The following is a 14,019-nucleotide window of genomic DNA, read 5'->3' as shown; positions in this document are numbered from 1 at the left end:
CCACTCTAACGGGGATAAAGGTTTCCTCCCTGGAAGCACAAGGCCATCCCTGACCACATACCTGATAGTATGTGCTCAGCTCCTTGCCGTTGGCCGTGAAGGTGAGCAGACCACTGGCGGTGTCCACCACGCAGCCAATCTCCAGGCCGTTGTTGTTGCGTCCTTGCCCGGGGCTCAGGCTCTCACCCGCACACACCATATAGCAGTTGCTGCGTTTGATGCTGAATTGCAAAAAAACATGTTTATCTTTGAACAAGCACAGGTAGCGTGGAAAGCATGGACGTCTGGCAAACTAAACCTAAGTTATGCTGTGCAAGCAACAAGCTCATGCTGAAATGGGACAGGTGTACAGTGGGCCCGATTCTGTGATTCTGAGCAAAACTCCATTGACTTCAGTGGACATTCTGAGTCAGGTCTTCCAATCTCTCAATTTCACACCTAATGAAGACGGGTCAACCAGTTGGAACCAAGGATGAGAACTGACCTGCACCTTCCCTCCAAAAACTCAAACCAAACTGGACCTTTTTCTGAGGTTCAAAAAAGTTTAACTATGATAAAGCAGAAACTAACACACATACACACACAAAAAGTTTAACTATGTAATAATCATCCAAATTGGTAATTTTCATTCTCATGGGTTTTTTTTTTTAAACATCTTTATTGGAGTATAATTGCTTTACAATGGTGTTAGTTTCTGCTTTATAACAAAGTGAATCAGCTATACATATACATACAACCCTATATCTCCTCCCTCTTACGTCTCCCTCCCACCCTCCCTATTCCACCCCTGTAGGTGGTCACAAATCTCATGGGTTTTGTTTTTTTTTTTAAACCACTTGTCCTGAGATGAGAAGCACCTGTTTCTGAACACTATCGAAGTCTTTAGGCCAATTCTACATGAGCTGTCAGTGATTCGATAGATATAAAATTTGGCTAAAATTAAGCCCCTTTCTGGACAATTCCTGGTGATCTGCTATGAGAGACAGACTTAGCTGGGAAGTGCACAAGATCTGTGATATTAACAACAAACCCCATCTGAGTTTCACCCTCAACAAAACCTTTACCAGACATAGTAGCAAACTTAAGTGATTTGAGTTTCACCTCCTTTCCTTTCTCTACTACTGTGCAGTGCATGTATGAATGAGGCTGGCAAAAAGGGCAAACACAGGCAAGTAGGAGGAAAACAGCAAGAAGGCGGAGATAAAGTCAGTTTCTGAAGAGTCAAAAGTTGGCTGTGTTTCTATGCTCTATTTATGTAAGATTCAACAACCTTCCCTAGCCTGTATTTCCTACAGCAAAACCATCAATCAGATATCATATCCCTATATTATCTCCTTTCATGGTCCCCATCTCTGAAAATCAAATATATCCCTCAGAATATTCCTGGAAACAGGTGGTTTGGGGCCCCCCCATACTGACGTAAAGCACTGTTCATTGGAGAATTTTTGCTAGGCTCACTGTCTCAAGTGCTAAGTTCACTGCGGTTCAAGTGTTACAACCTGAAGGCAGGGGAGGGAGCTTCCGGTCACCAAAAATGATGGTGCGGGTATAAAAGAAAAGCAATGTTATGGGGGGGCTCTTTCTATGAGACCCATCACAGCAGATCAGAGAGGATGCACGGGCACACAAAGTAGATGCAAATGACCAGATCTTCTCTTGTCTTATCTGCAAGGAAGATAGCCTTCTTCACTTTTTTGAAGGTTTGGTTTGAGTTTGGTTTGTTTTATAAATGAAAAAGGATGGCACAGAAACTGTAACCGACTTACCCAAAGCCACACAGCGAGTCAATGGCAAAGCTGAGGAAAGAACCCATGGCTCCTCAGTCTGAGTTCAAATGCGTCCACCTGGTCTAAACCACTAGCCCACACTGTCTTCACCTTTTTCTCCCCACCTCCTAACCAGCTCCCAAGGTACAGATCAGACCACAGGCTAAATGCCTCACAGTCACCTGTCTCTCATCCTCAAACAATGGCTAAGTCATGGTAACCCAAGTCATCAGTCGTGTGCGATGTCACCTGAAGGAATATATGATTATTACCCCCAAAAGATGCACTGCTCTTACTTTATAAGATTTTGCACTTTTAATATATTCAGATTCCTTACCGGCTTGTATGAGTAACAAAAAGGACATGGACATTAACGGTCTGATTACACTGTTCCTAGAAACAGAATACTATCTTGGACATAAAATCCAAGAGAAAAAAAATGCCTAGGTTTATCAACATTTTTATCAAATGTCATTCATGTAAGAAATCGAGGAAAACCAACCTTTCGTGCACCTTTCCTTTTTCATCTCCTAGAGTCACGGTCACTGTACGAACTCTGTCCAGGTCAAAGCCTGTATCATACTGTTGGAAATCGGATGTGATCCAGCCCACCCAGACGTTGGCAGGTTCTTGTCCAGGAAAGATTCTCACTGAGTAATAGTACTGTCGAGACAGCAACACCAAGTATTGGTGAAGTAAAAAGAAACAAAACTTTGACTTGCAATGTCTAAGAAGATATGTCTTTGTTTCAAATCGTTTGGCATATTTGCAGCAACATGGATGCAACTAGAGATTATCATACTAAATGCAGTAAGTCAGAAAGAGAAAGACAAACACCATATGATATCACTTATGTGTGGAATCTGAAATATGACACAAATGAACCTATCTATGGAACGGAAACAGAATCATGGACATAGAGAACAGACTGGGGATTGCCAAGGGGAGGGGGGTGGGAGAGGGAAGGACTGAGAGTTTGGAATTAGCAGATACAAACTGGTATATGTAGAAAGGATAAACAAGAAGGTCCTACTGTATAGCACAGTATAGGGAACTATATTCAATATCTTGTAATGGATATAATGGAAAAGAATCTGAAAACAATATTGGCTTGGCCAAAAAGTTCATTTGGGTTTTTCCGTAACATCTTATGGAAAAACCCGAACAAACTTTCTGGCCAACCCAATATACACAAATGTATAACTGAATCACTTTGCTGTATACCTGAAACTAACACAACACTGTTAATCAACTATACTTCAATAAAAAAGAAAATAATAGTATATTCAATACTAATAATAGTATATTCAATTAGGCTATAACAACAACAACAACAAAACCCAAAGCTTAAAGCAGCAAAAAAAAAAAAAAAAAAATCCTTTGGCCTAAGCAAAATGCCATAGGCACAAAGGACTGATGTGGCGAAGGAAAAGTCTTAAAACAGAGATCCTGAATTATTTCAGAAATAATGGGAAAAAGAGAAAAGACTATCTGAGCAAAAGATGATCTGAAGCCTTTTATACTTCCAAGTATGAATGGATGGGGGAGTACATATATAGTATGTTTATGTGATAAAATCATCAATCCATTACACAGGTAAGCTTTGAATTCTTCAAGCTGACACGAGAACAATAATCTACACTACAGCTTTTATACCTGTTTTATACCTTGAATATGCTATCACTAACATAATATTTGGAACCCTTAAAATCACTCTGAAATAGTTCAGATCTGATATGTGAAAGTCAAGTTCAAATATGGGGACATTCTAAAAGGGGCGCAGCTATATATATTTTTTCCATTTGGCGTTTTATGAGAAGTGCTTTAAAAATTCAAAATGGCAGACGGCACACCTTGACCTCTAACAAAGTATGATAAATGATCTTGCAGACATATCACTGAGACAAAAGAAACTGCAAAACGTACTTGGAAAACTTAAGTGGCAAATAAAATGCTGTCAAGAAAGAGGATAACAAAACCAGGACTGAGGGTGCCATTAAGGATTATTTTTCCTAAAATAGCTCTCTTATTGCATAATATCCATTAGAATACACATACATCTTTCAACTTTTCAGTCCCCAAGATAGAAGTGAATAATTATTTTAAAAGGAAGCTTGCTAAATAGTACGAATCAATGTTAACTATTTGAAATGCAAAGCATGCTCACTGACAAATCGAGATAAATGACAAAAGCTGCAACCTCATACCGTGGACGTTTGCATCAAGTAATCATAGTCGTCCCTCTCATCTGCCAGGACGTCTTCTGTGAGTCTTGCAGAGTGGCTGGTGCTGTAATCTGGCTTTGTCCTTCTAAGCAAAAATCTGGAATGTAGTAGAGGACTAGGAATAAGCAACATTAAAATGTTCTGCCTATCTCAAACACAAACATATAATTAACTTAGTAGAGTGGTTGTCAGCCAGGATGATTAGCTCCCAAGAGGACATCTGGCAAAATCTGGAGATATTTTTGGTTGTCACAACTTGGTGGGGGAGGGACAGACTCTTACAATAAATAATTATCTATTTAATTATGGCAATAGTGTTGAGGTTGAGAATTTCATATTCAGTGTAAGAAAGGGTGCTAAAACAATCTACCTCCTTATCCATTAAAAAGTACTATTCAGAGAGAATACTCTAAGGTTCAACCAGTAATATAAATATAAACATCTTAAAAACTAACTCTTGGGAGAAAATACAAATCATATATCTGATAAGGTTAATATCTAGAATATACAAAGAATTCCTACAACTCAGCAACAAAAATGCAAATGACCCAATCAACAAATGGGCCAAGAACTTGAATAGACATTTCTCCAAACATGTTATACAAATGACCAATAAGCATATGAAAAGATGCTCAACATCACGAATCATCAGGGAAATGGAAATCAAAACTACAATGTGATATCACTTCACACCCATTAGGATGGCTACTATCAAATAACCAGAAAGTAACAAGGGTTGACAAGGACTTGGAGAAATTGGAACCCTCGTGCAGTGCTGATGGGATTGTAAAATGGTACAACTGCTATGGAATACAATATAAATTTTTTTCCTCAAAAATTTAAATATAGGGCTTCCCTGGTGGCACAGTGGTTAAGAACCCACCTGCCAATGCAGGGGACATGGGTTTGAGCCCTGGTCCAGGAAGATCCCACATGCCGTGGAGCAACTAAGTCCGTGCACCACAACTACTGAGTCTGCGCCCTAGAGCCCCCGAGTCACAACTACTGAAGCCCATGTGCCTAGAGCCCGTGCTCCGCAACAAGAGAAGCCACCGCAATGAGAAGTCTGCGCACCGAACCAAAGAGTGGCCCCCGCTCACCACAACTAGAGAAAAGCTCACACGCAGCAACGAAGACCCGATGCAGCCAAAAAAATAAATAAATAAATTTATTAAAAAAAAAATTTAAATACTGAAGTACCAGGCATCCCAGTTCTGGGTATATATCCAAAAGAATTGAAAGTAGGGTTGTGAAAAGATATTTGCACACCCGAGTTCTTAACAGCATGATTCACAATAGCCAAGAGGTGGAATCACCCTAAATGTCCATCATTGGATGAATGGATAAACAAAATGTGGTGTATATACACACACACTGGAATATCATTCAGCCTTAAAAAGGAAGGGAATTCTGACATATGTCACAACACATATGAACTCTGAGGACATTAAGCTACATGAGATAAGTCAGTCACAAAAAGACAAATACTGTACGATTTCGTTTATATGAGGTATCTAAAGCAGTCAAATTCATAGAAACAAAGAGTAAAACGGTGATGACCAGGGGCTGGGGGAGGTTGGAAAAGGCACGTTATTTCATGGGTGTGGAGTTTCAGAGTTTTGCAAACTAAAAAAGTTCCGAGATCTGTTTCACAACAATGTGAATATACTTAGCACTACTGAACTGTATACTTAAAAATGTTTAAGATGCTAACTTTTATTTTTACCACAAAAAAAAAATTCATAGGGGCTTCCCTGGTGGCGCAGTGGTTGAGAGTCCACCTGCCGATGCAAGGGACATGGGTTCATGCCCCGGTCCGGGAAGATCCCACATGCCGCGGAGCGGCTGGGCCCGTGAGCCATGGCCGCTGAGCCTGCGCGTCTGGAGCCTGTGCTCCGCAACGGGAGAGGCCAGAGCAGTGAGAGGCCCGCGTACCGCAAAAAAAAAAAAAAAAAAAAAAAAAAAATTCATAGAAAAAGTAACTCTTGAGATAGATTGTTAGTGGTAACAAATTAGCTGGCCAACAGGCTGCTTTTTCTTCTGTAGAATCCTTGGTACATAAAGAAGGAGGAAGAGGAAGAAAAAATTGACTTTGGAAATCCCTTACCCACTATTACCCTCTCCAGTGATCCCCTAACATAATAACTACATATTTAAAATCATTTAAAAATTTAAATTAAAAAAAAATTTTTAAATCATTTTGCATGTATCAATGACCTTTGTTTCAGACGAGAGGGCTTTTCCTGAGCATAATCTTTGTGGTTGTTAAACTCTGGTTTTGTAACTTCTTTGTCTTTGTCCACTCGATCTGGCACCAGATGGCCATGAGCTGTCTTCATGAGAACCTCAAAGTCCGAATCCACATCATAATCCTCCAAATCATTCTTGGGCCCAAAGAGACCGGCACCAGGGATCCCTCCAGCCGCAGTCTTGGAGAAGACCTCCGCGCACTCGATGGGCATGCTCAGACGATAAAACATGAGATCCGTGCTGCTGTTCTGAGAGCCAAAGGACTTCTGAGTGACCTTTAAACACGGGGAACTGTCGATGGTGCCGTCAATTCTGGTCACCTAACAAATGAAGACGTGATTGTTCAAATGCTCATCACCGTCCGTTTCCTGATTCTAAAACCCTAACGTGCATCACACCTTTACAACCCAAAACATGGCCCGCCCATGGCATAATTTTATAAATGAGATCATTAAATAGAGGGACTGCTGTGTTACAGACATACTCACAGTTCTGTTTCTAACTCAGAAGATGATTTGGGAATTCATGTTAAAACTGTATATATTCAGATGGAGCCTGACATTGCCTCCATAAGAAAAGAATTATATACAGTTGACCCTTGGACACCGCAGGTGTGAACTGCTTGGATCCACTTATATGTGGGTATGTTTCAATAGTAAGTACTATAGCACCACATAATCTGCGGCTGGCTGCATCCGTGGATACAGAGGGCCGACTATAAATTATATGCAGATTAACCCCGAAGTTGTTCGAGGATTAACTGTAGGTAATCAGTCTAATCAGCCTCTCATAAGTACCTAAAATCAGAGGGTAATCCTGTCCTTAGATTCCCCTACAGTGGAACACATCAGAGCCATCATTTTAAGTAAATGACAGTAACTGTCCAAGTAGGAACACCCGCTCCTGGTTTTTGGCAATGGTCTGATTTTCAAAGGAAAAGCAAACCTCAATATGTTCATGGTTTGATGGAACTTGGAGAAACTGAGGAAGCCTCTTGCTTAGCCACATGGTAATATCCCTGTTCGTGTTAACGGCAAATGGTTCATAGCCCTCTTGTAAGCCACAGATGGTGAAATATTTCAAGGTGCTGACATCCTTTCCAAAGTTCATCCTGCCCACTTGAGCCACTCCAAGGCTACATACAGGTATGAATCCTGGGAAGAAAAAAAATACATCAAAATCTTCAGTATCATTCGTATAAGATCCTTTTAGCATGGAATCACCAAAAGTATTGCTCTAAAACTCTTAGCTTTGTGAGAACCGTTGCTCTGAGGTGAAAACAATAGTGGAGTAAAGAGACCACGGACACTAACTATTAAATGTGAGTATCAGAAGACCAGTATTTGCTCTTGGCATCGTAATTCCTTAAATGTGGGCCCGAGCTAAGTCCCTTCTTCCACCCTGGACTTCTGTAAAATGAGGTGACTACTAAGCGGCCCCGAGTCCTCTGGAAATCCTGGGAACCACAACCCCCTCCCCACAGCCTCCCAGCCCCGAAGTGCAGGTGACTCTCTTGCAGAGGGAAAATGAGAAAGAAAGTTAAGTGCCAAAGCGCATCGCCAAAGAGCCTGAAATGTGCAAACATCAAACACAGCTGAGCTTTACATGTAACTCGAAGAAGAAAAAAAAAAAAGGATCGGAGGCCACATTTTTAAAGGTGTTCATTCACTTATAGCTGCTTTTGATCTTTGAAGAGAATTTTGCCTCTTTTTTTCCCCCTAGGGTACCCTAGATCTAAGCGTAGAAAATATACATATAAATAAGAATTCGGAAGTAGCTGCTAAAATCCTACTGAAACTCCTCCATCTGTCCCTTTCCCTTCAATGTCACTGTTGGTATAGATTAAGCAGGGTAATGCAAAATTAACATAAATAGCTAAGATAAGAAATCAAAAAGTTAAAAGTTAACAAGAAACTAAATCAAAAGCAACAGGAATGAAGAAAAAAACAAAATATTTCAATGTATGGCAGGGATGGTTAATCTTTCCACTATTAAATAAAAAGGGGAAACTACATTAATTTTGTTAATTGTCTGAGTTCTTTGGAATCAACTGTCTGGCAAGGGGATGAGATGATACTTTTCAGTGGAGGGGGCATTTATGTACTCTTCATATCTTTTTGTAATATTTTACGTGAAAGTTCAAGTAGTCAGCACAATAAACAAGGTCAGTATTGGGATGCAGACTACAAATTAGAGGATCTAACTTGCAGATCAAAAAAGCAGGGGATCCTCAGAATAAGCTGACAGATTTCTACCATTATGATGTCCATTTCTTTCCTTGTTGAAATTAGTGGCAGTGAAAGCAATGTATAACTCTCAAGACAGCACAAGACAATAGAAATTACATCTGATAATTCATAATGATTTCATCCAGTTTGTATCATCAATATATATTTAAATAAACGGTTGAATCATAGCATTACCAACCGGGAAGCAAGAACACATCCAGCTGGGTTCAAGGAAGTGTGAATGATGAGTTTCTAGCTAAAACTAAAAAAGCCACAGCTGTGTCTGCAGCTGTGCCAGCTCTTGATGCAGTAGTCAAGGAAAGTTGTCTTAAATAAGTGCCCCCAAAGGAATCAAAGAAAAGGATTGGATAAATGCAATAGATCTGAGACAGCTTGAACTACATTTGCACAAACGGGAAAACCTAACATTCATTTGACATAAACTAGGGGATACCGAGGCAGAAACATCTCTGCTGATGCTACACGTTTTTCTTTCTAACCACTTTATATGTAGTTGGAGTTCCTACTCTAAAAGTGAAGTTACTGGATACCTTAAAATATCTGTAGAGTAGATCTTTGGGTGTTTGTTATATTAATATCTGAACTTTTCTGTATGTCTGATATATTTTCATCTAAAAAATCAAGTATTTAGTGTTGTGCACAAAGATTTGTGTCCTAAACTGTTCACTATGGCTATGTATACAATCATAGAATACTGTTTGGACAATAAATATGTGTTTTTCTTTTCCTGGAGATGGTATACTACCTAGCTTTTGAAAATCTGGTTTTCAAAAGATCATTAATATATAGGAAAATATTCACAGTATGTATTATTTCGAGAAAGGAAGATGGAACATATGGCTTATTTTTAAAGATGCAAAAACACCAGAAGGGGTTTTTTAAAATCAAAAAAGTTTCAGAATGGTGGGATTTTTAATGCTTTTTCCCTCTTTTTATGTCTCTCAATTTAATAATTTTTTTCAATGAATATGTATTTTATGATGACAACAAACGACAGCCTTTGTAAAAATAAAATATTCATTTAAGGAAATGGGATATACCTACATCTTTCTCGTATAGAAAGGTGAAAGAATGATGTGGATATAAAATGGTCCAAACAACATGTTCTTCAAGTTGCTGAAGTTCAAGTTCTCATTGCTAGTCTCGAGTGTGCAGTGAGCTTGGTAGCAGAAATCTTGCTAATAAAATTACACTAGTACAGGAGTGCTGAAAAGTGATTTAGCAATATGCATTAAGACACTTTCACCTATTCATTTCTTTATCCAACAGGTGTTTATTGAGCAGCTACTGTGTGCCAGAAACAAGGAATACTAGGTCACTAACACAGACCCAGCTAAATGTTCTCATAGTCTAATACGGTGGGGAGACAAGTGAAGAAGTAATAAAATAACCTACTGACCCATCTAAAAAGAGGGAGTGCTAAGAGCCGAGGAAGAGTAGAGAGATGAAGTTGGGAAGATTTTGCAGAAGAGTCACCATCTAAGTAGAGGGCAGACAGGCAGTCCTGGGAAATGACTAAGAACAGGGACTTTGGAATCCAAGAGACCTGGATTCAAGTTTCAGCTCCACCACTTCTTGGCAAGTTACTTAAATTCCCTAAGCTTTAATCCTTTCTTCTGTAATATCTACCCACGAGGGTTATGGTTTTAAAAACAAGATCCTGTATGTATAGTGCTTAATATATACGCCCACTAAACTCAATTTTAAATGGGAAAAAAAAAGGTAAAGGAAACTAATAGGTGTAATAAGAGAATGGTTAATTATGATACATACACAAGATTAAATAGGTGTAGTCATTAAAAATCATGTTCAGGGCTCACCAAAATAAAACTATACAGGGAGGTAAAACTAACATGGCAACATTTTAAAACTGGCGATTCCAGGTGAAGCGTACACAGGTGTACACTGCACTATTCTTGCACTTTTCTAAAACGCTGACATTTCTCAAAATATGATATTGGTAAAACTACCACAAGTTATGCTTAAAATACTTTTATGCCTTAGGACAACATATTATATATAATATTAAGTTTAAAAAAGGTGGCAAAAAATTATTTTTACATCTCAAACCTTTAAATGGCAGAAAAACACATTAAAAGTCAAAATTCTCTCTGGGTAGTGGGAATATAATTTTTAACCATTTTCTTATACTCCTTTGTATTTTCCAAATGCTCAAAAAGAATATATTAATTTTATGAAAGACAAATAGATACACTTTTTCATTAGCTTATAGCAGTAGATGGTTTTTTCACTGCTTTAGCGTTTTGGTCTCCTTTAAAGGAATGTATCTGTGAAAGTACATCCATAAGTAAAAATTATGCTTTTTTCTCTTTGTAATTTAAATGAAGTAGAACTTAATAAAAATTAAATTGTATTCTGACTTCAGAAGATGCAGTTTTAATAGCTGTTATGATAATAAAACAACAGATATTTCTAAAAACTACATTTTTAAAATTAGCATATCACAGCAGGAACAACTACATGGCAATGGTATCAAAGCAGATAGAGAGTGGAGGAAAAACTCCAGGTACTTTTCAGTGGCCACATGGGAAAGGGCCAGGCCTCAGTCACTTCCATTCGGCCAATGCCCTGCAAATAAATGTGCTGACAACAGATGAAATGCTTAACACACAAGGCTCCCTAACAGCAGCTAATTCCCTGAGTGTTCATCGCAGTGACCCTTAACGACCATTCATTGAGACAGGAATCATTATTATCTTTTTCCAGTGAGTTAAGTCCAATCTCGGCTTAAATCACAGCTAAGTGGCCAGAAAATAAACCCAGGTCTGCCAGATCTCAAGCTCCGTGCTTTAATTCAGGCCTGCAATCACCAAAGAGTAGAGATTTTAGGTTTCCTGGACCATATGGTCTCGGTGAAAACTACTCAAGCCTGTGTTACAGCGCAAAAGCAGCCACAGATAGTACGTAAACAAAGGAGCATGGCTGTGTCCCAATAAAACTTTACTCACAAAAACTGGTGGCAGGCTGGATGTGGCCCTCAGACCTTAGTTTGCCAACTCCTGCTCTAAGTTTTCAATATTCAAACATTGTGTATCAGGTCCCTCCATTTGGCAAATATCTAAAGAACACCGACCAGGTACCAACCGCTACTCTAGGCACTGGAAATACAGCTGTGAACAGAACAAAAAGGAGTCCCTACCTTTCCGGAGCTTATCTTTATGTACAGAAGGCAGATAAAGAATAAATAAATAGTTACCAATATACATAACACAATGTCAGGAAATCATAAATGCTATCAGGACTGACGGAATGTTTTGCCATGAATACATAAGACAAGTTGATAAATGACCTCACTCTTAATCATTTCCTATAGCAAAACATGATAACTGAGGTTCAATTCTTTATTAGCTTGAGGTATGCTGAACGCAAAAATATTCCAACCCAATGAAACAGACTTCCACAAATTCACACACACACCCCGGCACAGGTGAAATGTTGGTCCTACCTTCCTGTCCTTTGTGTTCTCGATCTTCTATTCCAAATGCCTTAACTGACACCCTGCACATAACAAAGTCTGATGTATCTAAGGGAAGTTTTCTTCCTGGCAGTGGGTCTTAAATTAGGACACAGGAGTCCAATTGGTTACTTGGGCCTGTGCCAGACCCGCCCTAGCTATTTGTAAATCTGTTAAAACAGTAGCTACAGCTTATGGTTAAACGGCTTCCTCCAACAAAAGACAGATGGCTACAGCAAATTTTAACTTTCTCTGTTGAGAAGACTCTTCGCTCCTGGGCAGAGGGGTGTGTTGGGAGCATGCAAGTCCAGCAAAAAGAACTGGCGGTCACAGGATGTGGCGCTGAGAGGCCGGCGTGAAAAGAAGATAACGCAGATCACAAGCATACCAGCTTTTCCTAAGAATATACGATTTCAGATTTCAAATTTTCTAAAATACAGATAGGAATCAACATTTATAAGCCAAACCAAACGGCCCAGAGCAGACAAAAATGGCCGATATTATACTAACATGTAAATTTGAGTAATTCGATCAGAAGGAAGGGTAACATTTACTGGTGGCGTACTAGGTGCCAGATAAAATATAAGCACTTTCCCATTCATTATTATTATTATGCTTTTTTTTTAAAATTTGGCCACGTTGTGCGGCATGCAGGATCTTAGTTCCCCCACCAGGGATTGAACCCATGCCCCTTGTGGTGGAAGCACGGAGTCTTGACCACTGGACTGCCAGAGAAGACCTCCCACTTATTATTAAATATTAACCCCACTTTTCAAGATGAGGAAACAACTAAGATGTTAAATCATCTTGTCGAAGGTCCTACAGCTAGTTGAATGGGATGCTAAAAGTTGAATCAAGAATGCAGAGAAGGAGGGAAAAACAAAAACAAAACACACTTGCCTTAGATTTCTGGGCTCTTTAGACTTGCAAGGGGCATGAAAAGACCATTTCCAATTAGTGTTTTTTATTTTAAGGATATGAAAACAGAGGGGCTGGCCATCTGCCCAAGATCATATGGGAAGAATGATTTTCAGAATACGGTCTAGAACCCAGGGCTTCAGACATGATATTTGTTGCTTCTGTTTCATGTTGGCTTCGAAAATGAATTAAGGAATTATGCTAAGTGAGGTCTTAGGGAATTTTCCATGATGGAAATGCACGTTTAGTGCATGGACTCTGTAACATCAATGCTGGCACAATAGGGACATTCCCAAACTTTCTTCCTGGCTCTTGGTTTATTTCAGATAAACAAAGCAGTAGAACTTTTATGTTTGACCTTGAATATCATTTTAAAGCCATCACATTCTCTCCATCAGTCCAAATCCAGAAAAAAAGAACGCTTAATATACACAGGGTTCTGACATCCTTTATTCTGATTCCTTAATCTTTTCAGTACAATTTAAACATTCAATCTTGCTGTTTGGCTCTATAGCATTCATAAGTAATAAGCCATTGGTGTTGCAAATAAGCCATTGGTGTTGTACATCTGTATTACCCCTAGTACCTGAAACATTCATTCACTATATGCAAAACTGACAATTTGCGGATAGGCTAGTATATACACAAATTACCTCATTAGCCACCTACAAACTGTATTCATTCTCAAAATGGTCTGTAAGGTACAAATTTCCTCTGTTCATCAATGTATAAAATTTAACTGTCAATTAACGGATCAGTTTAGGCTAAGCAGTTTGAATTTCACTGAATTCCCCAATCATTTCACAATGAATTTCCCCAAACAACATGTTGTTTAGATTACATACACATAAGCTCAAAAGCTATATATTAAATAATAATCTGAAATTTAACACTAAATATGAAAAATCTCCTCACTGCTTGAAGTATTCCATGAATGTAGTACATATTTAAGAGTTTCATTCCTGCAAATACCCAGAGTGTTTCTAGGACAGCTTCCCTTTCTGATTCCAGAGAAAACTATGAGACTGATTATGCTGGTTTCCATCATCTTCCTACTCTTCAGAATTTGTCTACCGCTTTGTAACTGTCTTTATCTTCACTCAAAATATGTAGGGTCCCAACCCAATTCCCTGACT

The 14,019-nt window shown here is 38.9% G+C and overlaps 1 protein-coding gene across 1 annotated transcript in view; it reads right to left on the bottom strand.

The window, feature by feature from the left end:
* Positions 1-14,019, bottom strand: part of RYR2 (ryanodine receptor 2) — a 517,690-nt gene that overhangs the window by 234,678 nt on the left and 268,993 nt on the right. The window contains exons 30-34 of the mRNA XM_049697219.1: positions 7,187-7,395; positions 6,209-6,561; positions 3,974-4,088; positions 2,269-2,429; positions 62-221 (exon numbers count right to left, since the gene is read on the bottom strand). Of these exons, the coding sequence (XP_049553176.1) occupies positions 62-221; positions 2,269-2,429; positions 3,974-4,088; positions 6,209-6,561; positions 7,187-7,395 (998 nt within the window). The remainder of the gene's footprint in view (positions 1-61; positions 222-2,268; positions 2,430-3,973; positions 4,089-6,208; positions 6,562-7,186; positions 7,396-14,019) is intronic.

The sequence above is a fragment of the Orcinus orca genome, chromosome 14, assembly GCF_937001465.1.
Source record: "Orcinus orca chromosome 14, mOrcOrc1.1, whole genome shotgun sequence".
NCBI lineage: Eukaryota > Metazoa > Chordata > Mammalia > Artiodactyla > Delphinidae > Orcinus > Orcinus orca.
This window is presented reverse-complemented; position numbering and strand designations above follow the sequence as displayed.